Here is a 27,439-nt window from a genome sequence, read left to right as displayed (position 1 = left end):
GGAGTTGATGCGGTAAACCTCAACCACAGTGAGTTTTTGCACCAAATTTCAGAAAGGAAGATTTCATCGGGCAGGAATATGCTGGACACACCTAATGAGGGACACCAGCCTGGGAGGCTTGTTGTGTTCCTTTTTGGCTCTTTTTCTGTTTGTTTCCTAGAGTTGGTCAGTCTCCAGGTTTTGTCCATTGGTTGCTACCTTCATTCTACAGAAATTCAGTAGTTTATCAGACATTTTAGTGGGGAACATTTATGTAAGGTCTGTGATTAGAATTCTAGGAAACTGGGAGGTTATATATTTGTTCAGCTAACATGTATTCATTACCCTTTGGGGTGGAGGATACAGAGGAGCACAGGACCCAGGCTGTGTGTGTACATTGTTCTGTTTCATCTTTATGACAGCCTATGAAGTGGATGACCCTTCATAGGGCTATTATTGTCCCTTTTTGGACAAAAGGAAACCGAGGCACAGAAGGGTAGTATCTCTCACTCCATATCAACTGCTAGTTAAGTAAAAGAACCAGAATTGGAATGAAGTTTTCTGGCTGAAGGACCTGAGCTCTTAATTATTTTATTCTGCTTCTTCTGACACTCCCTCCCCCCGCCCCATCCGTGTCCTTTTTAAATATGGAATGAGCATTTCCCTCATGTTAAGTGTTATATTGAAACATGATTTTTAATGTCTGTATAGTATTCCACTTGGTGGATATATCATTTACCAAGTTTTAATTACTCCCCTCCGGATGTATTAGAGTTGTTTATAACTATTCACTTTGATTAATAATATCCTTGAAATCTTGATGTTCATCTCTGATTATTTGGGTATAAAATGAAGTGTAGTTACTTTTTTGAGACAGAGCATGCGCACATGCCAGTGGGGGAGGGAGCGAGAGAAAGAACCTTAAGCAGGCATGCCTAGTGCAACATGGGGCTCGATCTCAGGACCTTGAGATCATGACCTGAGCTGAAATCAAGAGTCAGATGCCTAAGCCATCTGAGCCACCCAGGCACCCCCACAATTTGAATATTTTAAAAATTCTTGATTCATATCACCATTTACCTTGCTAATTTCAAAGCACCTTGCTTTAAGACAGTTGTAGCAGTTTAATAGAGGTAGCATGCTGTCGCATTATTTTAAATTTCCTTTTTTGTTTTAGTGTTGAGGTTTGGTTTCTTTTTTTTTTCATCTGCCATTTGTATTTCTTTGAGTCATGTATTTGTGTCCTTTGCCCAGCTTTTTTCTTTTGGTGTTCATCTTTTTCTTACACATTTTACAATCATACGATAAGGATGTTAGTCCTTTGTCACATTTGCTGCAAACAATTTTCTTGTTGACTGTTTTCTTTTTAATTTTGTTCAGTGTTTTGTCATAAGAAATTTTTTACTTTAAGGTTGTTAAAATTTCAGTAATCTTACTCTGGTGTCTCCTATTATTTCTGTGTCTAAGCACAAAGCCTTCCTCATGGGTCAGAAGGCTATTCACCTATATCTTTTTTCAAGGTGAGGGCTTTTAAGTGTGTGGGGGGGGGCAGTTAATGTCTCCTTAACTCTTACAATGACATTATATTCCAGATGGATTAAAAATATAACTCAAGGGGACCTTGGGGGCTCAGTCAGTTAAGCATCTGACTTTAGCTGTCAGGTCATGCTCTCACAGTTCATGAGTTCGAGCCCTGCATGGGGCTCTGTGTTGACAGCTCAGAGCCTGGAGCCTGCTTTGGATTTTGTGTTTCCCTTTTCTTTCTGCCCCTCCCCCGTGTGCACGCGTGCGCATACTCTCTCAAAATAAACATTTTTTAAAAATTAAAAAAACATATAGCTCAATATTTTCCAAATAGTTTAATAGCTTTTTCGTACCTTTTATGAAGTAATCCTCTTCTCCCCACTAATTTTTAAAATGACAACTTTTTATATTCTAGGGTTTGTTTCTGGATTCTTCTGTTTAAAATTTTTTTTAATATTTATTTATTTTTGAGAGAGAGAGCGTGAGCAGGGGTGGGGCAGAGAGTGAAGGAGACAAAAAATCTGAAGCAGGCTCCAGGCCCTGAGCTGTCAGCACAGAGCCCAATGCGGGGCTTGAACTCACAAGCCATGAGATCATTACCTGAGCTAAAGTTGGACACTTAACCGACTGAGCCACCTAGGTGCCCCAATCCTCTCTTCTGTTTAAATTGATTGGTTGTGATAGTGATAGTATACATAACATTAATTATTGTGACTTTATAATATGTCAATATTTGGAAATAGAAGGTTGCCTTCATTTTTTTGGAAATTTTATTGCTATCATTGTTTATTTTTCAGACACTTTGAAAATGACTTTATATAAAGTAGAAAGAATTAACAGCTTTATGATGTTTGGCTTTTCTGATCATGGATATAGACAGTAGTGTCCCTGTTCAGTGAGGTCTTTTATGCTTCTTAGAACCAAGGGGTTTTTTTTGTTTCTTTGGGGTTTTTTGTTTTGTTTTGGTTTTTGGTTTTGTTTGTTTTGCCTCTTGGAAGATTTTTATAACCTTCAAATAGGTTTGCACATTTTTAGTTGAAGTTATTTCTATTTTGATATATTTTCAGAATGGTAAGACTCCCTATATTTCTATATTCTTGTGTTTTCTGTTACATATGTATACACACACATCTACATATATACAGTTGTAAGTTTTAAGTTTATTTATTTTTGAGAGAGAGCGTGCATGAGCGGGGATGGGGGGGGCAGACAGAGGGAGAGAGAATCTCAAGCAGGCTCCATGCTATCAGTGCAGAGTCTGACATAGGTCTCAAACTCAGGAACCGAGAGATTATGACCTGAGCTGAAATCGAGTCAGATGCTTAACCACCTGAGCCACCCATGTGCCCCTCGTTTAAAGCCCATCTTATTCTACAATTTGACGAAGTGTACAGAAAATATAAATGATAAATGATACAAAGTCAAAACCCTAGAAAATACAACTTAGAATAGGAAGTTATTATTATATAGCTTGAGAGGAAAAAAGTTGAACAAGGTGTGGCCCAACTAAAAAAAATGGTAACTCATGATCCTGTAACATAGGTCTCAACAATGAAAGAAAAAAAATCCTTAATTGAAGAAGACCTTTCCAAGTGTGTAACTTGAAAATTTCTGCCACGTATCCTTTAGTATAAGCCAAGGGCATAATGCCAAAACAAAACTTGGTGAAAGCAGTTCTGTAGGGATAAGACCATGTGACCCAAATATACACAGCTTTTTTTCTGATGGTCTGGCATAAATCTGGGATAAAGCCTAGAATAGAATGCTGAATTCCACTGAGGGGTCAAGTCAGATAAGGACAGAAAAGTCTCCTTTGGATTTGCCAATTAAGGGCCATTGCTAGGCTTAGAGCAGTTCAGTAGAGAATTGAGGAACAAACCAGACTGGTGAACCAAGGCATGGAAGAGAAAAGAGACAGTGTGGGGTTGACCATGGAAGGAATACAGAAATGTCAGGTGCTAAATTGTCAAGTGGGTTAAAGGAAGTTTTCAGATGGGAAAGATTTGAGCAACATAGAGCAGGTAGAGAAGACACTGAGGCAAGAGGGCGAGGGCTGATCCAGTAGGCTCCCAAGGATGCAGGCCAGGCTGGTGGTTAGTTAGGAGCATGGCCAGACCTCAGGGGCCTCTGTTAGAGGCTAGGCTTCCACATCCTCCCACTCACCCAGTCATCAAGAGCAGGGACGTGCTCAGGTGCCAGTTTTCCTCTCTGCCAACCCCAACACTCACAGGTGCCAGAATCACCCTGCCAGTCTGAGGGAACCTCCTCTTGCCCCACCCTCTACCCACAAGTTGGTCGAATGATGTTTAAGAAATGTTCCTGGGGTGCCTGGCTGGCTCGGTCAGTAGAGCATACAACTTTTGATCTCAAGGTCATGAGTTCAAGCCCCACGTTGGGAGTAGAGTGTACTTTAAAAATTAAATAAATACATACACCAAAAGTTACTGTTTAAAATAAAATAAATGTCCCTAAGCTTTACTTTGTCATGAAGATGACAGAGAATACAAAATGTCTTCAGAAGACTAACCCACTTTGTAAGTTCAGAAGACAAGTTCTTCAGAAGACTAACCCACTTTGTAAGCTCCTCTTTCGGTTAGTGATGCATTAGGGACTGGAGTACAGGTTTCCTTATTCCTTCTCAAGTGCCATCGAATTGAAGGTGATAGCCAAGCATCACTGGGCGAGAGCTCTCGTAGGCAGTGAAAAAATTAGAGAATTGCAGATGTGGGTTTGAAAGACCTCTGTGGAGACAGCTGAAGTAAAAAGGCTGACGAATAGAGTGGCTACAGAGAAAAGAACAGAGCCTTGATATGCTCAGAGGGTAGGTGGAGTAGCTCTCAGAGACAAAGGAAGAGAGAGACCTAGGAAAGACAGAACCAAGGGAGAAAAGAGGTTTATGAAGGAGGAATACAAGTTTCATTCCGTCAGATGCCAGAGAAACTGAGATTGAAGGTAAGGGGAAGGCCTTTGGGTTGGTTGCTCTGGTGCTTGTGGACCAAGTAAAGGGGATTATAGAAAGCTAAAGAGGGAGTGGAGTCCTTTTTAGTAAGGAAAGGTTCTGAAGATAGAGCAAAGCCGTATAAAAATGTGTGCACACTATATGTATAATACAATGTCATCTATGTATAAATATCCATAAGGGGAAAAACAATGAAAAAAACCATACCAAAATGGTAGGTGATTAGGTAAAGGAATTGTGAGTAACTGTTTTTAAGATTTTATTTTATTTTTTTATCTTGTATTTATTTAACTTTTTTTTAGAGAGCGAGCGTGAGTTGGGGAGAGGGGTAAAGGGAGAGAGAGAGAATCTTAAGCAGGTTTCACACTCTGTGCGGAGCCTGACACGGTGCTCATTCCCGTGACCCTGGGATCATGACCTGAGCCAGAATCAAGTTGGATGCTCAACTGACTGAGCTACTCAAGTGCCCCTAAAGATTCTGTTTTTTAAGTGATCTCTGTACCCAACATGGGGCTTGAACCCCTAACCCCAAGATCAAGAGTCACACGCTCCACCAACTGAACCAGCCAGGCATCCTATCGATAACTTTAAAAAAATCTTTAGGTGCTTCCTTTTTCAGATTTCTCTAAATAAGCTACTATACTTTGATAATCTTTAAAAAATGTGTTCTGGAAATAAATGTAAACCCCTTTCTAGTGGTGGTGTCCTCAGAAAGGTTTGATAAAACCTAGAAAGCATGGCTGACTCAAGCAAAGAGGCAGAAAATTGGGGAGTTGGGTAAGTGTAAGTTTGTTCTCTGTGTGTTGTGTGGCTAAGAGAAACTGAGTAGAAGCAGAGCCGAATCCCTGGAGGAAGAGAAGAAATGGATCAGAACTGTCAAAGGGGTGACAACAGCTAGCAGAGCACAGTCCTTTCGGAGTGGGAAGAGAGACCTGGTCCAGCCTATTAGGTTAGTTATTGATTCAAAGGAGAGACTCCTTTCTCATGGAGAATATTAGATAAAGTGCTTGAGGGGATGCATTGAGTTTTCTAAGCAGTATTTGGGAGAGGCTAATACCTTGCTACTTTGTGCCTGATTTTTCTCTGTAAAAACAAGCTGCTGCTTTAGTACCCTGAGTAGAGGCCCATGTTCAGGAACCTTATGCCATGTGTTTTTTTCACAGTGAGAGAATACTCTTGTCAGCTCAGCTCCCTGGCAACACAATTGGTTTCAATTTGTACTCCTTTCTACCACTTCTTCTTCTACTTGGTTTATAATTCCAGTGATTTCTTTTAGGTTAGAATTAGTTATTTACAAGCAAGTTTTTTACAAGTTATTTATATTTAAAAGTTCTCAAATTCAAGGCAGAGAGGGGATGGATTTTTCTGTGTTCTTCAGATTGTTGTGTGCTTCACAACCCAACAGAACTTAGACATTAAATGTTTTCCTTCCACTAGTTTTACCATTAAAGATCTCTAAATAGCCTGGAGTTATGTGATGAACCTCTGACAGGGTCAGAATTAGCATTTATGGCTTATGAATTTTTTGTTCTTTGTACTTTGGTATTTTTCCCAAGAATGGTGCCAAGGTAGATGGGCCTTTTCTCTGTTCCCTAATGCCAGCATTTAGAATTATCCCATCCTTGTTGGGGTACTAATTTTGGGACATTATTGACCTGAAAATTCTCTCTTAAAATATCTGTGAATAGCGATGGTATAAATAGTGCTTCTCAAACTTTAGGATATGAAACCACTTGGAGATCTATTAAGTTGCAAATTCTGATTGTGTGGAGTCCAGGAGAACCTGAAGAGGTGCCTGGCATGGCTGGCTCAGGTGGAAGGACATGTGACTGTTAATCTCCACATTTGTGAATTCGAGCCCCACATTGGGTTGTAGACATTACTTAAATAGGTAAACTTTAAAAAATAAATAAAAATAGGTAGTAACTCCTTGAATGCAGGACCAAGCCTTACCCATTCTCCTGTAGTGTTTGTATTGCCTTACAGGTGGTCCTGACTGCCAGCATGGGTACAGTGTTAAGGTACCCAGACAGAGAATTGGAAAAATGTGTCTGTAATAGAAGTAGCAAAAGCTTTTTGTGAGACTAGGGCAAGAATACAAAACACTTTAATTTTGAATTAAGCTTATATATGTGGGTTTTGTTAAGTTGGATTATTGTTATGAATTGGATGGTTGTTCAGACCCATTTTACTCTTAGGTATCTGGGTACTTTGAGTATTCACAAGACTTAAGAGCCAGAAACTATGAATTAGCTGATTTTTTTTCCATTAAAAAAATTTTTTTTTAACGTTTATTCATTTTTTGAGAGACAGAGCATGAGCAGGGGAGGGGCAGAGAGAGAGGGAGACACAGAATCCGAAACAGGCTCCAGGCTCTGAGCTGCCAGCACAGAGCCCAACATGGGGCTTGAACTCAGGGACCATAAGATCATGACCTGAGCTGAAGTCGGACGCTTACCCCGACTGAGCCACCCAGGCTACCCCCACCTTTTTTTTTTTTTTTTTTTTTTTTTTTTTTTTTAATGTTCAGTTAACAGTTGAGTACTTACCAACCTAGGCATAGTGCTAAAGAGTAAAAACTACTTGTTATACATGGTCCCTGTCCTCAAGGAATTTGTGGTCTTACAGAGGAGAGAGGTACAATGAATGTCAAGTTGATGGTATGACACAGGAGGTAGTGTTGTGTGGACGGTCAGGACCATAGGAGTGTGGATCCAAGGTCTGATTCTGGCTCCAAAAAAACAGTGAGAAAACACTATGACATGGAATATTTTCTAAGGTAGAATTTAGCTAAAAATAGCAAGGCCCTCTGCCAGTGTTTTTATTAATAGATACAGGAAATGTATAAGATGTAAACTAGTTAATAATTCTTTAGTATCATCAAATACCCAGAGTTGGAAAAAAAAACACCCAGAGTTAAATCTAATTGTCTCATGTCATATTTTTTTAAATCATTTGTTGGTTGGAATCAGGAATCAGGATCCAGAGAAGATCCATATGTTGTGATTGACTGTTGGGTTTTTGTGTTTTCTTTTTGTTTGTTTGTTTTTGGATTGCTGTGTTTTCTTAAATCTCTTAACGTCTATCAGGGTTTCTCAACCTCAGCACTATTGACGTTTGTGAACCAATAATTCTTCATTGTAGAGGACTGAACCTGCGCATAACAGAACATTTAGTAGCACCTCTGGCCTCTACCCCTAGATGCTAGTAGCATACCCACCCAGTAGTGACAACCAGAAATGTCACCAGGCCTTGCCAGATGTCCCCTGAGGGCAAAGTCACCCTAAGTCCAGAACCACTGAGGTGTAGATTCTTCCTCTATCCTTCCTATTTTTTGTGTTGGTGATTTATTTGCAGAAGAAACTGGGTGGTTAATCCTGCAGTTTCCTTCAGTCTGGATTTCACTGATTCATCCCTGTAGTGTAATTTAACATACTCTGTCACCAATTTCCTGTTAATTGGTGGTTGGATCTAGAGGCTTGATTAGTTTTGGATTTTTTTTGTTTTGTTTATTAACAAGACTGCTTCATATATATGTTGTTCTTCCATCAGGAGGCACATAATATCTGTTTTGTCTTTTTGTCATATTAACAACTGTTGATTTCCTAATTCACTTGCCAAGGGTCATTTTGTTTTAAAATGTATTTATTTTCATTTGGACAAATTTTACTTTAAATGACAATCTGTGAAATAAATAAATAACAACCTGTGTTCTCCCTTACTAAAGGAAGGGGAAATGGAAGGTGAGGCGGTTGAAGCCATTGTGGAAGAGTCTGAAACTTTCATTAAAGGAAAGGAAAGAAAGACTTACCAGCGACGCCGGGAAGGTGGCCAGGAAGAAGATACTTGCCACCTACCCCAGAACCAGACTGATGGGGGTGAGGTGGTCCAGGATGTCAATAACAGTGTGCAGATGGTAATGATGGAACAGTTGGATCCTACCCTTCTTCAGATGAAGACTGAAGTAATGGAGGGTACAGTCGCTCCAGAAGCAGAGGCTGCTGTGGACGATACCCAGATCATAACCTTACAGGTTGTAAATATGGAGGAACAGCCCATAAACATAGGAGAGCTTCAGCTTGTCCAAGTACCTGTTCCTGTGACTGTACCTGTTGCTACCACTTCAGTAGAAGAACTTCAGGGGGCTTATGAGAATGAAGTGTCTAAAGAGGGTCTTGCAGAAAGCGAACCCATGATATGTCACACCTTACCTTTGCCTGAAGGGTTTCAAGTGGTGAAAGTAGGGGCCAATGGAGAGGTGGAGACGCTAGAGCAAGGGGAACTTCCACCTCAAGAAGATCCTAGTTGGCAAAAAGACCCAGATTATCAGCCGCCAGCCAAAAAAACAAAGAAAACCAAAAAGAGTAAACTGCGTTACACAGAGGAGGGCAAAGATGTGGATGTGTCTGTCTACGATTTTGAGGAAGAGCAGCAGGAGGGTCTGCTATCAGAGGTTAATGCAGAGAAAGTGGTTGGTAACATGAAGCCTCCAAAACCAACAAAAATTAAAAAGAAAGGTAAAATTAGTTTATCCATTAAACTCTCATAAAGTCATTTTGGGATAAAGCATATATAACGCCGTGTACGCAAATTATTTTAAAGTAAATGGACTTTTTTTTTTTTTTTTTTAAGATCATGAGGTGGGTACCAATCCTTTTAGCCAGTCTAAAAGAGGTTTTTCCAAATTGAGTACTTTTTAAGTCCTGAAGAAGACAAAGAAGTAAATCTATTAGTGGCATGAAATAATTCTGATTTAATATGACTTAAATTGGATTTAGTTTAAAAAGGCTAATGAAATTTATTTGTAGAAATTTAACATTAGGGTTAAACTTAACACTTTGAAACCCTGGAACAAGTAAGTGTTTTATTTTGCATATAGGTGTAAAGAAGACATTCCAGTGTGAGCTTTGCAGTTACACATGTCCGCGGCGTTCAAATTTGGATCGTCACATGAAAAGTCACACTGATGAGAGACCACACAAGTGCCATCTCTGTGGCAGGGCATTCAGAACAGTCACCCTCCTGAGGAATCACCTTAACACACACACAGGTGCTGGATATGAATGTTGGGGGCTACAGCATAGCAAAGTTTAAAACTTGGGTTTTAAGTATCATCCAAACTGGTTCCAGTGGGAAGTTAAAGAACAACTTTTGTTCTTTCTTATGCTGGTTTGTTTGTTTTAAATGTTTATTTTTGAGAGAGAGAGAGAGAGAGAGCATGAGTGGGAGAGGAGCAGAGAGGGAGGGAGACACAGAATCCAAAGCAGGCTCTAGGCTCTAGGCTCTGAGCTGTCAGCGGAGAGCCCGACGCAGGGCTTGAACTCATGAGCCATGAGATATGACCTGAGCCGAAGTTGGACACTCAACCGACTGAGCCACGCAGGCGCCCCATTTCTTATGCTGTTTTGTAATCCTGATTTATTATAAGCAGATGAATTTATAGGCAAATGTAAAGAAAATTTAGTGGAAAATAATCCAAATTATATAAGGATAGTGATCCAGAAAAGCTGATCAGTGGTAGTTAATCTGTAGAATTTCCTGAAGAACCTCACCATTGCATTGCTAAGGTTTTAACATCAGTGACAAAGAATGACCCTGAAAATTCCCAGGCAACAATTGCCAGGCACTATAAGGACAAACATTAGAAATAGCAACAAAATCCTGTCTTGGTAAAAACCATGGTTTCTGGTTGTTTCGCCAACAAAGGTAAGTAATTCAGAATTGCAGAATGGAAAGTTAAAGGCATTATTCTAGCAATCCAAACATTTCTTCATTTGTGCTCCATATATACTTTAGTATTCTAATATTAGCTTTGTGTTGGCTATGGTTAGGTTCCAGGCATCATTAAAGTTGGAGGAACAGTGTGCTGGAGCTCTCTTAGGGTCTTTTCTGGGCTTTTTGCTCTTTCCGTTTTGGCATTTGGCTGCAAGTGCTAATAGAAACTTCTCTCACACAGTTCTTCATGCAGAGTAGATTTCCTCTCCAGATTCTCCACCAAATATGGCTCTTGTTTTTGATTGATGTACTGGTTGTTTGTTGAGCATGATCAAGTTGAGTTTGCCCTGTAAGCAGTATGCTGTGCATTAGTATATGTTTTGCTAATATGACCTGGTCACTTTTCACTGTCCCTGCTTTCTACTCAGACACTTGATGATATGATGTATTTAGTAGTTTGAAGACACTACGAAAGTGCATATGACTAGATAAAAGTATATGGCCTCATAATAGGACCTCCTAAAATGGGAATGCTTGATGTAGACTGTGTGTGTCATGGTCTAGTCCTCAGCTTTGAAAATAAGAGTGTGGTCTGTCTGGTGCTCAGAGCTAATTTAGCAGCACTAATTCATACTAATCAAACCCTCAGCGGTCAGATGCAGATCAGAAAATCAGTTTACAGTGAGGAATACACCTTTTCATTTTCTGGATGCAGTTGTATTGCTTTCTAGGGGACACTCTTACCTATATTGAGATGATGTAGCAATTGACGGGTGACTTGGTGAGCATGGACCCTGAGCATAGGGACATAAGCAGCCAGGTGGTGCAACTCAATGAAAATCTCTGTTGCACAGCAGTGTCTACTTCTTCCCTAATTGCCATGCTGTGTCTACCAGTAGCAGGCCTCTTTCTGTCACCTAGATAGTACTAGGTAAACATTAGAAATTCTTGGTTTTCAATTCACTTTGTCCTAAGAGAAATGGATCCTGCTTTCCTTCTCTCATTAATTGTTGTTTTACTTACCTATCTGTGCTGCCAGACTATATTTTTCATAGAGAGAACTCTATCCTTCACTCCTACATCCTTAGTGGTACTAAAGAAGCAAACTGAGCACGTGAACATTCATTGGAATTTCTTGGAATTTTTCATTACTGTCATACTTTAATCACACTTCCTCTTGTGGGTTCTCTCAATCTCAGAATCATTTCTGCAGGTGGGTAGTCCTATTCTTTGCATTGTAATTCTTCTTAATACCACTCTCAGGGGAAGTCTTCCTTTAGTTTTGGTGTTTGGGGTTACCTTGTTGTCACCCTTACCTGCAGTGCATAATTACAAATGGTTCCTAGTTTTTGAGTAGTGGTTTATGAAAACAGCACTGTTTTCTGCTGTCAGCTTATCTCTTTATTGTCATTATTACCTGGGCATATTTCCAATGCTATATTTAGAATATAAAGTGACTACAAAAGATCCATTAAAGTAATCATTCAGTTATGTTATGGGTCTACTATGTGAGAACATATTAAAAACAGTAAGAGTCTTCCTTAAAAAAAAAAAAGTAAGGGGCACCTCGGTGGCTCAGTCAGTTAAGCATCTAACTTGACTTCAGCTCAGATCATGATCTCACAGTTCATGAGGTCAAGTCCCACGTCAGGCTCTGTGCTGACAGCGTGGAGCCTGCTTGGGATTCTTCCCCCACCCCCCACCCCACCCCCCCGGCTCATGTGCACACATGCCTTCTCTCTCTCCCTCTCTCTCTCTCTCTCTCTCTCTCTCTCTCTCTCTCAGAAATAAACATTAAAAAATTAAGAAATGTAAGTTTCCTTCAGTAAAAGGAAAAAAGAAAAAAATGTATTTATTAGTTTGTAAAAATGTTTAAATATTCTACGAATTGACATTCAGATCACATAGTATTAGACATTGGATGTTGGAAAGTGATCTGTTCAGGGGTGTCAGGCTGGCTCAGTCAGTAGAGCATGTTACTCTTGGTCTTGGGTTGTGAGTTCAAGCCCCATGTTGGGCATAGAGCCTTCTAAAAAATAAATAAATGATCTATTTAAATCACATAAAAGGCAGTACTACTTTTTAAATTTTTTTTTTTCAACGTTTATTTATTTTTGGGACAGAGAGAGACAGAGCATGAACGGGGGAGGGGCAGAGAGAGAGGGAGACACAGAATCGGAAACAGGCTCCAGGCTCCGAGCCATCAGCCCAGAGCCTGATGCGGGGCTCGAACTCACGGACCGCGAGATCGTGACCTGGCTGAAGTCGGACGCTTAACCGACTGCGCCACCCAGGCGCCCCGTGGCAGTACTACTTTTTAAAGCCTTTGATAAATTTCTAGATTTGTCAAAACAAATTTATATAGAAAACAAGCTATTACATATGTGAGGTATTTTGTTTTTTAAGAAAAAAGTATCAATATGCACAGCCCTTTGGCCCTGTGTATAGTCACAATATAGTAAGATTTGATGTGCAAAGGAATCTTGCTTGGGTCAAGTAACTATTAATTCTGTGGCCTGTACTTGACAGAACATTGAAGTTTATTTATTTAATTTTCTAATGTTTATTTTTGAGGGACCGAGCACAAGAGGGGGTGGGACAGAGAGAGATGGAGACACAGAATCCAAGCTGTCAGCACAGAGCATGACGCGGGGCTCAAACTCACTAACCGTGAGATCATGACCTGAGCCAAAGTCAGACACTCAACTGACCGAGCCACCCTGGCTCCCCACAGCATTGAAGTTTAAAAGATGTTCTGTATTTTTTTTTTTTTTTTACACCAAGAGTTGAAGCAGACTTGTGTTTTTATTAACTTTTGATCCATAGTGATCAGAATTTATAAACTAGGGATAAAAAAGAATTTGTATTCAAAAGAATCACTCACATGGGTAATTAAGAGAAACTAAATGTTTGGCACATGTTTCCAGTATTCTGGGGTTACTGTTAGAAAGTCAACCAGGCCCTCCCATAGCTTTTGGAGCTACTCTCAGGCTGGTACAAGATTGTTGAGATGACCAGAGTTCAACATCATGCAGTTTTGTGTCACATGTTGAACTGTCATTAATTGTGCCCTTGATCTTGTCTTCCTTTTATAAATTACTTTCCCTAGGTACTCGTCCTCACAAGTGCCCAGACTGTGACATGGCCTTTGTGACTAGTGGAGAATTGGTGCGGCATCGTCGTTATAAACACACCCATGAGAAGCCATTTAAGTGTTCCATGTGCGATTACGCCAGTGTAGAAGTAAGTGTTCAGCTCCTTGTTGGTTCCTGTCTTAAGACCATGATTCTAGTATAAGGATAAAAACTAACCAAACTGACTTAAGATGAGATAGAAAATCTTACCAGATTATTAACACTCCCACTCCCTTTCCCCGGCACCAAAAACAAAAAAACTGTCATGAGTGTGAAAGATTTACCCATTTTTTAAAAAAAGCACTAGTTCCACATGTTATTACAGATACGTTCTACCAAACATCAAAGAAATAAATAACTGTACCTAGAGTATTTAAAAATAGAAAATTTTATCTCCTTTCCTATTTGAGGTTATACTGTTACCAAAACTGAGTAAGAATGCTACCAAAAACAAAAGGGTATCTTTTTCTCACAGAAAAATTAAATTACTAAGTAAAATTATTTACCAAATTTAGTAATATATTATAAAAATAAGTGATTATGAGATAGACTATATCTAAAATGCCAGGATAGTTGAACATGAAGAAATTACTGGATTGTGCTATATTGAGAGGTTAAAGAAAACCATATGATCATTTCTATAGATGACTGAAAAACTAAAATTTATTATTTATTACCATTTAAAGTCCTAGCAAGTTAAGAGTAGAAGAAAATGGCTTTACTATAAGGAGTGTATACCAGAAACCTGTAGTCAATCCATCCTAGTTAACTCTGAAACTTTGGGAGTATTCCCATTAAAATTTGGAACAAGACATCTCTTACCATTACTGTATCAAAATTGTATTGGAAATCCTAGCTAAGTAAGAAATGAATTATAAATGGAAAAACAAAAAATGGTATTTGTGGCAGACATATTTGCTTACATAGAACATCCAAGAGTATTAGCTGAAAAACTTAGAGTCCATTTGGATGGCCAGATATAAGACAAATACACAGAAGTCAGTAACTTTATATGATCGATAGTAGGAAACAGGTTTACATTCTAATAGCAATAAAATCATTTAGGGATAAACTGAACAAAAAAAATCTGATACCTCTGTATCTGGAAGGAAATTACCTGTAAATAAGCATATATTATTTATTTAAGTTCCTTAAATAAACTATTAAGGAAAATTTCAAAAGTGGAAACATATATAGAAATAGATAAAATAGGATAATACACCCCCCATGAATCTGTCCCCCAGCTTAAATAGTTACATAATAACCAATCTTGACTCATCTGTGCCCCAACCATTTGTTTACCCTCTTCCTTTGGACTATGATAAGGATTTGAGAGACAAAGGTTACAAGTAATGAGGAAGAAATATTATATTTTAGACTTTTTCTGTATTGTGAGCTTCAGTGCCCAAAAGCTAAGCTTTTGTGCCTAACCCACAGCACTCACATTACAATCAATGTTAACAGAAGTAAGAAGTTTGATTGCTCTCGTGTTTCAGGTCAGCAAATTAAAACGTCACATTCGCTCTCATACTGGAGAGCGTCCATTCCAATGCAGCTTGTGCAGTTATGCCAGCAGGGACACATACAAGCTGAAGAGGCACATGAGAACCCATTCAGGTAGGACATCTTCCCTTGTTGTGTTAATGAGCTGCTTTTCAGTGGATACCATGGGACCCTGTGAACCACCTCACGCCCCTATTGTTTACCTGAATGGAAGCTAGCATGAAAGTAATGGGATTAACAGATGCTTTTCTGGAATATCTTCTGAATTCATTGTTCTGAATATACATTGGAGAATGGAAAGTTTCACTATTAGGAGTCGTCTGGGTCGAATCCCTAATTAGCTCATTCAGTTTTCCCCGTACTATCTTTTTCTAAAAAAGAAAATCTTGTAGGGGCGCCTGGCTGGCTCAGGTGATAGAGCACATGATTCTTGATCTCGGGGGTTGTGAGTTCAAGCCCCACATCAGGTGTAGAGATAATTTAGAAAGTAAAGAAAGAAAAAGAAAAGAACTTGTAGGTCCTCCTGTCATCCATCTCCTGCCCCCCAAAGGCAAGCCTTGTCATAGGAACTGCTCTCTTTCTCATGTGAATGACTCTGGTAGGGCTGGCAGAGCAGGGGTGGCGGCAGCAGTTTAGGACTTTTCCATCTCTCAAGACAGGCGCAAGCCATGCAGTGGGCCTGAGCCCTCTGGGTAGTACCCAGAGATTCTCTGTAGCTTAGCTTTACTGCCTCCTGAATTACCCTCCAATTAAATGGTAATATTCATTTCGTCTAATTTGTTCATTCTGTATTTCCTTTTAAGGGGAAAAGCCTTATGAATGTTATATTTGTCATGCTCGGTTTACCCAAAGTGGTACCATGAAGATGCACATTTTACAGAAGCACACAGAAAATGTGGCCAAATTTCACTGTCCCCACTGTGACACTGTCATAGCCCGAAAAAGTGATTTGGGTAAGTAAATGAAAAATATTTTTGAGGATGTGTGAAAATACGAAGATCATAAATAACTTCCTTTTCTGATTCATATAAGCTTTGTGTATATGAATGGCCTGCCACTTAATAAAAGCCATTGCTGGGGCTCCTGCATGGCTCAGTTAGTTAAGCATCTGACTTCGGCTCAGGTTGTGATCTCATGGTTTGGGAGTTCAAGCCCCGCATCGAGCTCTGCACTGATGGTAGATGTATTGCTCCTTGAATATTATTCTTCTAAATGTTTTTATATTTAGGTAAAATGGTATACTTTACAAAATATCTTTTACTTTAACTTTTCTTTTTGAGAGAGAGAGACCAAGTGTGAGTGGGGGGAGGGGCAGAGACAGAGGGAGACACAGAGTCCAAGGCAGGCTCCAGGCTCTCAACTGTTAGCATAGAGCCTAACACAGGGCTCTAACCCAGGACCTGTGAGATCACGACCTGAGCCGAAGTCGGACGCTTAACTGACTGAGCCACCCAGGTGCCCCAGCTTTGTTTTACTTTTTAACTCATTTGATCTTCACAACAACCATATGAAGTAACCAAGGCATGTGTATTTTAGTATTATAGGTGATAAATTTGATGCTCCAACAGGTATCTTGACCAGAGCTGCTACACTACACAGCTTATAATGGCAAGCTGCTCTTGAGTGCTGTTAAGAGCCTCTAGTTCTTTTTTTTTAAATTTTTTTTTTTTTTCAACGTTTATTTATTTTTGGGACAGAGAGAGACAGAGCATGAACGGGGGAGGGGCAGAGAGAGAGGGAGACACAGAATCAGAAACAGGCTCCAGGCTCTGAGCCATCAGCCCAGAGCCCGACGCGGGGCTCGAACTCACGGACGGTGAGATCGTGACCTGGCTGAAGTCGGACGCTTAACCGACTGCGCCACCCAGGCGCCCCAAGAGCCTCTAGTTCTACTGAGGAACATAGAAGTACTTGGGTCATATCAGGAGCATACTGAGCCATAGCATAAACATGCCCTATCTTTCTGCAACATTGGTTTTACTCAAAGATTTTATGTAAAGTTCTATAATTTAGCTGGTGTCTTAAATCATTTTTGTATTAACATGACCATATTAAGCAAAATGCAGACTAGCGCACATTTTTTCAAGTTGTAAGATTTTTAATTTTTTTAACATCTAACATTCATTTTTAAGATGAAACCACAGGTTTGAAGCAGAGGACTTTGGGCTCCACATAAGACCCATGTGTCATGTGTTCGTCCTACTCTGCTGTTAAGAGGACTTTGTTGGAAAGATTTAAGAGGCACTGTCCTCTGATAAATGAGTGAGTTTTTCTATTCTTACGGTACAGAAACCAAAATCTAAATTAATAATATCTCATGGCAATGTGTGTGAGCTACTAGACCACTGTCTGGATTATTCAAAAAACATTTTAATGTTTATTTTTGAGAGAGAGAGACAGCATGAGTTGGGGAGGGGCAGAGAGAGAGGGAGACACAGAATCTGAAGTAGGCTTCAGGCTCTGAGCCGTCAGCACAGAGCCCAACGTGGGGCTCAAACCCAGGAACTGTGAGATCATGATCTGAGCCGAAGTCAGAAGTTCCACTGACTGAGCTACCCAGGCACCCCTAGATTATTCAATTTTTTTAAATTATTCACTTTTATGATATAAATAAATATCTTGGATGTTTTATATTTGCATGATACCCCTTAGGCCCTACATAATTGCCTAGGAGCTGTCAAATAATAGTTATTTCCCAAAACCAGTTCCAAAGAAGTTTGTGTTCCCTCTTCAAAGCAGGCCTGATTTCACACTAATATGCCATAATTAAAATTTATCACTTTGTAGGGCACCTAGGTGGCTCAATCGGTTAAGCATCCGACTCTTGATTTTGGCTCAGGTCAGGATTTCACAGTTCATGGGTTCACGCCCTGAAAAAGTAAGGATCGAAACTCCCAAATTCCTGTTATCAAATCTGTAAGCCAGTGTGCATTCATCTTCTCGTTCCTCATTTGCTGCAAGAGAGTTGACATCACTCCTCTTGTTGGTGGCCTGTCCTTTGCCTTAGTCTTGATCCTACTGTCTTGTCTTCTTTGCAGCTTTTATACCATCCTGTACCACCTCCTTACCCTCATCTTCACACTTTCTTTCCTGTCTTTCCCCTCAACTCTAAACATGCTTACATTTCTCCTGTCTTAAAAAAAAAGAAAAAGTATTGGGGGCGCCTGGGTGGCTCATTTGGTTGGGTATCCAACTCTTGGTTTCGACTCAGGTCATGATCTCACGGTTTATGAGTTCAAGCCCTGTGTTGGGCTCTGCACTGACTGGAGCCTGCTTGGGATTCTCGCTCTCTCCCTCTCTCAAAATAAGTAAATTTAAAAAAATTTTTTTTGAAGATTAAAAGAAAAGAAAAAGTCTTAGGGTGCCTGGGTGGTTCATTGGTTAAGTTACTGACTCTTGATTTTGGCTCAAGTCATGATCTCAGTGGTCATGGGATTGAGCCCCACGTTTTGAAGCCCGCTTGGGATTCTCTCTCCCTCTCTCCTTTGCCCCCTTCCCTGCTCACATCCTCTCTCACTCAAAATAAATAAACAAACATTGAATAAGGAAAAGAACAGGTTTTCCCCCGCTAGGTTTGACTTTTTTTTTATAGTCTCTAGTTTTTCCTGTTAGAACATAATTTGGGGGTGGGGTGCCTGGGTGGTTCAGTTGGTTGAGCGACTGACTTCGGCTCAGGTCATGATCTCACAGTTTGTGAGTTTGAGCCCCGAGTCGGGCTCTGTGCTGATAGCTCAGAGCCTGGAGCCTGCTTCTGATTCTGTGTCTTCCTCTCTCTCTGCCTCTCCCCCACTCATGCTCTGTCTCTCTCTGTCTCAGAAATAAATAAACATTAAAAAAATAATTTAAAAAAAAAACATAATTTGGGGGTGACTGGGTCGCTCAGTCGGTTAAGTGACCGACTTTGGCTCAGGTCATGATCTCACTGGTTTGTGGGTTCAAGCCCCACATCAGGCTCTGTGCTGACAGCTCACGGAGCCTGGAGCCTGTTTCAGAGTGTGTGTTTCCCTCTCTCTCTGACCCTCCCCCACTCACGCTCTGTCTCTTTCTCTCTCTCTGTCTCAAAAATAAACATTAAAAAAAATTTTTTTTAACCAAATTTGGAAATTTTTGTACACGGAAACTTCCTGTTTTTTATTTAATTTTTGTGATAAGAACACTTAAATAAGATCTACCTTCTTAGAAAATTTTTTTTCCTTCTTAGAAAATGTTTAATATGTAATAGCAGTATTATATACTGGGAATTCAGGGCACCTGGCTGGCTCAGTCAGTAGAGTATGCAACTTGATCTCAGGGTTGTTAAGTTCGAGCCCCATGTTAGGTGTAGAGATTACTTAAAAATACAGTCTTTAAAAAAATTTAACTATGGGAATTATACGGTGTACAGTAGATCTCTAGGAGTCATCTTTGGTTTGTTTATTTTATTTTTTTATGTTACTTGGGTGTTTAGGTTTGACTCTTGTCTCTTTCTCTGCCAGCCCTCATAAAGAATTCTGTCCCTCACAGTATTCCCTTCCTCAGCTCTTAATTTCCGTCCCATCTGACTTATACCCTATTGTGTAAAGTGACTCTTCCTAAGATCAATAAGAACACCGCATTGCTGAATGCAGGGAGCATTCTACTTCCCATGTCTCTTGATCTCTTAAGGGTGTTCTTCATAGTGGACTGTGCCATCCTCCTTAAAACACTTTCTTCCTTGGCTTCAATGGCACTATAGCTTGTTATCTGTCTTCTCTATTCCTTCTCAGCCTTCCCTTGTTTTAACCTCTTTTCCTCCCACTAGCATTACCTGTTAGATTTTTTTTTTAAGTTTATTTATTTGTTTTGAGAGAGAGAACCAGCAGAGGAGGGGAAGAGAGAGGGAGACAGAAGATCCAAACGAGGCTCTGCGCTGACAGCAGAGAGCCCAACGTGGGGCTTGAACCCACGAACCATGAGATCATGACCTGAGCCAAAGTCAGATGCTCAACCAACTGAGCCACCCAGGCACCCCTTACCTATTAGATTTTTTTTTTTTTTTTACCTAATAGATTTCTTAAAGCAAGACCCTAACTCTTCTTTTTCATTCTTTTTGCCTTAGTGATTTCATCAGCTCCCATGGTCTAACTCAAATCCTAACAACTCCAGTTCATACTCTAAATCTTTCCTTTGAGCTAGGCTTATCTAGCCCTTGCCATACCTATCCTTACTTGGATATCATTGGCATCTGAAATTTGACATATCTAGAACTGAAGGTCTGAAAGTCCCCCCAACCCCCTTTCCCCAAAATAAACAAAGGGCTGCAGCCCTTTTCCACTGTTCCTTGTCTCAGCAAATGGTTATACCACCTACTTGATTTTCGAAGCCAGGAACCTGGAGATCGTCTCTGACACCTACCTTCTTCCTTGCTCTGTATTTGGTCACTAAATCCTGTTGATTTCACTTCTTGAGTCTCTCATCAGTTCTCCCTGCTCCTTCCAGGCCACCATCTTCTCTCACCTGTCTCTCTTCTCCTTTTAATTCATTTTCAGTACAGCAGCCAGAGTAATTATTTTAAAGAAGGAGAAAAAATGTTGTTTGTGGTTTCACAAGTTAGACTGGGCTTTGTGTTTTGTTTTCAGGTGTCCACTTGCGAAAGCAGCATTCCTATATTGAGCAAGGCAAGAAATGTCGATACTGCGATGCTGTGTTTCATGAGCGCTATGCCCTCATCCAGCATCAGAAGTCACACAAGAACGAGAAGCGCTTTAAGTGTGATCAGTGTGATTACGCTTGCAGACAGGTAGAGACCTTCATAGTTAGAAAGCAGTTGATTCCCTGTCAGTGTCAGGTTTTATCAGAGGGTTTTTATATTCCTTGTATGGTGGCTGTTTTTAAGGATGGTATTTTCAGACTGATGTATGAGGAATGTCACCACAGGTTTCACTCATCAATTTTATCATCTCAGTCCCCACCTGATGTTTTATTCGGTCACAGTTTACCTCCCCCTCAGGCCAAATACTGGCTGCTTTCTCAGAACTGAGGGAATTAAGTCCAGGATTTGAGAAAAGAGAAGAATCTGTTCCTGGGGCCTATTGGTTGGGGGAGATCAAGACAAGCAGCCTAGGAGGGGGGGAGCATATCTATACTAGAATTGATGGAAGCAGTTTTATAGCCCAGTAGAGACAACTTTATCCCCTGGACAGGTAGTTTTGAGCCTAGATCCTTCAGAGAGAAAGGCCTGTCAACCACATGCATGTAGGTTGTGGCTAGTGTAGCAGCCCTGTGACAGGCTCTGAGGCCTCCCCCCCTCCCCCCCCCCCCTTCTTTCAGGAGAGGCACATGATCATGCACAAGCGCACCCACACCGGGGAGAAGCCTTATGCCTGCAGCCACTGCGACAAGACCTTCCGCCAGAAGCAACTCCTTGACATGCACTTCAAACGTTATCATGACCCCAACTTTGTCCCTGCAGCCTTTGTCTGTTCTAAGTGTGGGAAAACATTTACACGCCGGGTAAGAGTCAGAACTTTATTTCCCTTGTTGTGGTTCTTAATACCATGTTCTTGATTTTCCACTGAGGTTGTTATAAGCACAGGGATGCCTTATCATTTGGAAAGGGCCACTCATCCCCACCTCGAGGTTCTCTGTGCATGTGTGAACCCTTCTGCTGAAGGGGAACTCAGTATCTGTGAATAGATCTGTCCTGGATCTTCCCTTAGAGCCATTCTGCACAGGACAGGGAGCTGGTCTGATCTCCCATGTTCCTCTTGTCTGCAGGCTGCTGAGCCCCTGTTCAGAGGATGCAGCCTCCTCTTCTGATGGACTTTTCTTTGTCTCCCTCTCGCTCCCTTCCTTTCCCCCCTCTGTCTCCCCCCTCCAGAGGGAGGCCATTTCCCCTGAATGAGGAGAATATGTTCAGAATGTGCTTATTAACACATACCTAGAACATTTGGACTTAATATGGTTACCCCAAATTTGTATTTATTAAGCTAAAATAAGAGAACGTCTAATTCTGATATCAACTTTTTTAGTAATATGAATGAAGGTTTTATTTCTTTTGTTAGAATACCATGGCAAGACATGCTGATAATTGTGCTGGTCCAGATGGCGTAGAAGGGGAAAATGGAGGGGAAACAAAGAAGAGTAAACGTGGAAGAAAAAGAAAGATGCGTTCTAAAAAAGAAGACTCCTCTGACAGTGGTGAGTACCTTGTTTCTTGATTTAGTTACACAGATTTTGGTGCCCAGCTGCCAGTACATTTTTATGTAGGATGTGCTGGGATATAGAGATAGACCAATCAGTCTTAATTTCTGTAACCTCTAGTCTTCCTAATGGGTGTATGGTTTTTTGTGGGGGTTTGTTTTGTTTTGTTTGTTTTTGTTTTTTTGTTTTGTTTGTTTGTTTGTTTTTGAGGGAAAGAGAGCTGGGGAGGGGCAGAGAGAGGAGAGAGAAAATCCCAAACAGACTCCACACTGTCAGCGCAGAGCCTGATGCGGGGCTTGATCCCATGAAACTTGAGATCATGACCTGAGTTGAAACCGAGAGCGGACGCTTAACCACCTGAGCCACCTAGGCGCCGCCCTAATGTGTATATTTTTACAGCAGCAGTTAGTATGTTTCTGGGGCCATTTTTTTTTTTTCTCCTGGTATTCCATTGCTTGATAATGTCTTATATGTTACATGTTCAGTTAAAGCCAAAGCAAAATTAATATCTTGACTCAGTTTACTCAGATTAGTAATATTCTAAGGCCAGCAGAGTTTCTTTTCTATGTTCATAACTTTTACATTTAGGAAGCTGGTCTAGATTTGAGCAATGAATCTAATGGACGTGAAGAAGGTTGCTTAAGCATCTTGACCAACTTCTGGTTTGACTGCCTGTGTCAGCCTAGCCTTGAGATGTGTTGATCAGATCCATGAAGGTCAGCCTTTCTCTTCCTACCTTAATCTCTGAATTTTAAAATGTAACACTTTGCCTATTTTCCTACCGTTGATGCTTTCTGGGGTGTTTTTGCCTTTCTAGTCATGAAATCCAGGTGCTCTGGTATGGTTTTGAGGTGCTAGAGTCATGAAGAGGGAGGGAGAACAAGAGTGTCGGTAACATAGGAGTCACATTTGATTGTACACACTTTTTCATGGTGGTAGGCTTTTTCAATGTGGATACTTGGACTACTGGCCAAGTAGTTGAGAAAGCACATTTGTGACTAAAGATTTAAGTTTTTTATGGTAAAAGATGTATGTAAAGGGGTTTTGTTTTGGGGAATACACTACCCCAGAAGCACCATCGGACTGGAAAGATTAAAGATGGCGCCTTATGTATTTCTAAGGCTCTTCATTTTGTCTTTTGCATGCTTGTTAGAAGTAATGGGGAGCGGGGGCAGCTGGGTGGCTCAGTTAATCATCTGACTTTTGGTTTTGGCTCAGGTTGTGATCTCACAGTTTGTGGGTTCATACCCCACATCGGGCTCCACACTGACAGTGCAGAGCCTGCTTGCTTGGGATTCTCTCTCTGCCCCTTCCCCACTCAATGTGCACGCACATGCGTGCGCTCTCAAAATAAACAAACTTGGGGGGGAGAAGCTTCAGTAATAATGGGGAGGGATTGAAATTTTTGAAGGTTGAACATGTTTGAGAACTTCAGTGACTTTATTGATTTTATCTAAAACTTGCTTATGAAAGTACTGATTTTTTATATTTAGATCTGTAACAAGGTCCTTTTTAGTTTTTGTGTATTTTGTATATTTTAATAAAGGCTTTACTTTTCTATTTAGAACTTTTCTGAGAGATTATTCATCCAGTAAGCATAAGAGTAATTTATTTTTTGCTGTCTTTTCTAGAAATCTATTTTAAGCATTATCTTCATCACTGGGTTTTAAGTAAACATGCCTCCTTTAAAATGTTGGTTTGCTTTAATCTTTATAAAAGCATACCACCCTTGGGGCACCTGGATGGCTCAGTCAGTTGAGTGTCCAACTCTTGATTTCGGCTCAGGTCATGCTATAACAGTTTGGGAGTTTGAGCTCCGCATTGGGCTCTACGCTGACAGTGTGGGGATTCTCTCTCTCCCTCTCTCACTTCCCCTCCTCTGCTCACACACTCTCTCTCTCTAAAATAAATAAATAAACATTGGGGCGCCTGGATGGCTTAGTTGGTTAGGCATCGGACTTCGGCTTAGGTCACGATCTCACCGTTTCCGAGTTCCAGCCCCGCATCGGGCTCTGTGCTGACAGCTCTGAGCCTGGAACCTGCTTCAGATTCTGTCTCCCTCTCTCTCTCTCTGCCCCTCCCCTCTTCCCCCACAGTCTCTCTCTCTCAAAAATAAACATTAAAAAAAAAAAATTACAAATAAATAAACATGGAAAAACAAAAACCCCACACCACTCTTTACTGAGAATCTTTGTGGGACCCCTTTGTTTGGCTAAGAAATGAATGAATGGACTGTTGGGAGAAGCCAGGGGAAGTCACAGGCTCCAAATGCCACCAGAGATCCATGGGTAACCTTGAGCTCAAGGATGTCTGTAAGTGCTTCTAGTTACAGAGCCTCCTTCTGCCACAGATGTTGGCTCTTAGTCTTCTTGGTGATGTGCACCATCAGCCTCACTCCCTAATTATGTTTCACCAGAGCATCTTTCAGCTAAAGATTTTACTGATGGTTCCCAGTAGATTTCTGCCATTCCTCCTTTGGCTTCTGCACTGCTGGCTTGTAGAGCACAGTTTGGGTCTGGGCCTTGTACCCAGTGTCTTTGTATCCACCCCCCACCCCCCCCCCCCCCCCGAAAGTCAGGGCCTTCCATCCCTTTGCTGACCAAGGCCACACAGTCATATTTGTTCTCTCCCAGAAGTTCTGCCTGCAGAGATTAACCAGCAGAGTCTACTGCTATTTTCAAGGCTTTTTGCCAAAATCTCTCCAAGCCAATAAGCCTTTGACCCTATTAACCTTCTTTGTGTGGCTTTCTCCCCCAATTCTGACTGAATTTGTTTGGTTTTCTAGGCATTATGCCAACTTAGGCAATAGGGGGCTTGAATAAGTTCAACAGGGAAGCATCTTGTTCTTGACACACTGCCACATACCAATGTATTCCCCACATTTTCACTTAGGATTTGAAAAATAAGGCATTTTGTCCTGAAGGTAAAGCATTTAGTCTTTGATATCTAAATTTAAATGTCTGGACCCAAGGGAAGACTGTATAACCTGTGCTTCTGAGAGGAAGGCAGGGAAGGCGCTTTGTGTGCTGTGGTGAGCGGGGAGGGGCAGCAGGACAGCCCCAGACAGAGGCCAGAGGTGAATTCTGCCTGCTGCAGTTCAGCCGTGCCTTACAAATCACTTGGCTTTTCACTTTTTCTATAAAATGAGGGTAACCCCTCTTATTAAATGAAGTAATGAAGGCTGAATGGAATAATGGAGAATTTAAAAACTGTGATCTGTGGTGTAAATAAGAGCTATGTCTGTGCTAGAGAGTGTAAGTTATAAAGCATGATTATATGTGTTGTTAGTTCAGTCCTTTTGATCCTCAAATCAGTAGTAAGTGTAGAGATCATACAAGGAAACTGGGATTCACTGTGGTAATTGTCCCTAGTAAGGGACACCTTACATACACCTAATAAGATATGTGGGATTCAAAGCCATATCATCGGGCTCCTTGTCAGTATTCTTTCTACAATAGTCCTGTCTCCCTTTATGTGATCATGGCATCAGAGAGAAAATTAGAGAGTTGAGAATGACCCATTGAATCTGACATAGCTGGGAATTAAGTCCAAAAACTTGGCTTTAAAAAAAAAAAAAAAAACATCAATAATAGTCCTAAAAGAACTCTTCGCTGCTTATCCTAGTAATAGGACGTCACAGTGCAATAGAAAGTTATGTCTTGCTCTCTGACACACACACACACACACCTTCCTCTCAGAGATAAGCAGGAGCACATCTTCAAGGGTCTGTTTCAGGCTAGGTGTCCTGCTTTGTCCTTGTATAATAGAGGGAACGTATGTTTTCAGCTTAAACACAGTTTTTTTTGTCTATCTAGCATATGATGGAGCTGCCTGTTACGAATTTGAAACTCAATATTCTGACGTCTACAGCTAAAAGAAAAAAGTAATATCCAGTCCATATAAAGTATGAATAGTAGTCTTCAAGCTGATTTGCTTATTAATTCTACCACAATACCAGTTTACTCTGTCAATGTTGATAGCAAAAATTCTAGCAAAAGCATTTTTACATGGATTTCTATTAAAATAAATACGTAACTAGACATAACAGAATATGTGATATGTGTGTGTCATATTTTTCTTCCACCATACTTCTTCTTGCCCCACCACCTGTTATTCCTGATTTCGTGAGAAGAAAATGCTGAGCCAGATCTGGATGACAATGAGGATGAGGAGGAGCCTGCTGTGGAAATTGAACCCGAGCCAGAGCCTCAGCCTGTGACCCCAGCCCCACCACCTGCCAAGAAGCGGAGAGGACGCCCCCCTGGCAGAACCAACCAGCCCAAACAGACCCAGCGTAAGTTACTTGTCTCAGTTCAGTAGGCTGGCATCCTCTCCCAGCATGTGGAGGAGCCAGATGGGTCCTTGTTTTGGGGAAAGATAGGAACTAAGCCATGAGAACAAGTTAAGGTCACACCCTGAACAAACTCTCGGGAAGCATTTGTTTAGTTTTTACTGGGAAACACCTGAGGAAGATGCTAGAGGCCTCTTCTTCCGTGAGAAGTCCAGAGTAGAAGGGTACTCGTGCTGTACAAGATAGGTACTGCTAATGTGGTAGGGGTTACAAGACCATCACAGTTAGAGTCAGCTGGCAAAATTGATGTGGCAATGAATATAAAAGAGCTAAATTTTAAAGGATGGAGGGATAAAGCAATTTCTGTGCTGAGATTGTTCTTAGGAAGAACAATCTTTGGATTCAACCTTTGGATTCAAGTGCTCACCTTCTGATTTAAGAGCGGACACAGAAGAGGTATTTAGCCTGTACCCCACATCACAGGTGGCAGTGGGCAGCAGTCCTGTATTGGACACTGCCCCCATGACAGCAGGCTCTGGGAGACTCAGGTCTCTATTCTACTCATTGTCTGGATACCTGAAAGCTGGTGGGGTTTTTTTTCCTTAACAAATGCAAGATTTAAGAAGTTGTTTTTAACGTACTTCCTGAACCCCATGTATAGATGTCTGTCACAGGAGAGTGTGAGGTTGGTTAACTATAGGTCCTGGGAACCTCTTTGCCTACACATACTTGAGTGAAAAAACTGGTGGAGGGCCCTGGGTGTGGGAGACCTTCAGAATCAGGAATGGCATGTTCTCGCTAGAGGCGGGTCGCCTCTAACACAGTCCTGCATCACACAGTGTGAGGTATTCTTCGTCATGTGCTGTCTGCATCTTTTGTCTATCTTGCATTGGTGTAAAGCTCAACTTTATGATATAAAGGAAATCTAAGGCTTATAATATGTAATTTGGGAGGCATATAAAGATGAATGTCTGCCTTTTGTTCACTGATGGTTTCTAGAGTATTGGGGATTTTTGAATGGCCACATTTTAGGTCATTGAGCGTTTGTTTTTTTTTAATTGGCTTTCTCTGTGTTCTTACTGAGGCTTTCCTGCATTGCTGACATCCATTTAGTGTCAAGTCTGAAAGGACCCTTGCAATCCTCAGGGGCTTTAATGGAGCATTTGTTTTGTT

General features: G+C 40.9%; 1 protein-coding gene and 1 non-coding gene across 4 annotated transcripts in view; one reads left to right on the top strand and one right to left on the bottom strand.

The window, feature by feature from the left end:
* CTCF (CCCTC-binding factor) overlaps positions 1-27,439 on the top strand; it is a 47,464-nt gene that overhangs the window by 18,482 nt on the left and 1,543 nt on the right. For all 3 annotated transcript variants that reach the window (XM_086689171.1, XM_086689172.1, XM_086689170.1), the window contains 9 exons: positions 8,190-8,979; positions 9,342-9,512; positions 13,287-13,420; positions 14,808-14,928; positions 15,618-15,767; positions 20,412-20,572; positions 21,103-21,285; positions 21,837-21,972; positions 26,108-26,269. In XM_086689171.1, coding sequence (XP_086545297.1) covers positions 8,199-8,979; positions 9,342-9,512; positions 13,287-13,420; positions 14,808-14,928; positions 15,618-15,767; positions 20,412-20,572; positions 21,103-21,285; positions 21,837-21,972; positions 26,108-26,269 — 1,999 coding nt within the window. In that variant the 5' untranslated portion in view covers positions 8,190-8,198. The remainder of the gene's footprint in view (positions 1-8,189; positions 8,980-9,341; positions 9,513-13,286; positions 13,421-14,807; positions 14,929-15,617; positions 15,768-20,411; positions 20,573-21,102; positions 21,286-21,836; positions 21,973-26,107; positions 26,270-27,439) is intronic.
* TRNAQ-UUG (transfer RNA glutamine (anticodon UUG)) lies at positions 19,715-19,799 on the bottom strand. The gene has a single exon. It is a non-coding gene; the product is annotated as a tRNA-Gln (tRNA).

The sequence above is a fragment of the Puma concolor genome, chromosome E2 (assembly GCF_028749965.1).
Source record: "Puma concolor isolate L17-30 chromosome E2, mPumCon1.1.hap2, whole genome shotgun sequence".
Lineage (NCBI taxonomy): Eukaryota > Metazoa > Chordata > Mammalia > Carnivora > Felidae > Puma > Puma concolor.
The sequence above is the reverse complement of the archived record's forward strand: the minus strand, read 5'-3'. Positions and strand labels throughout refer to the sequence as shown.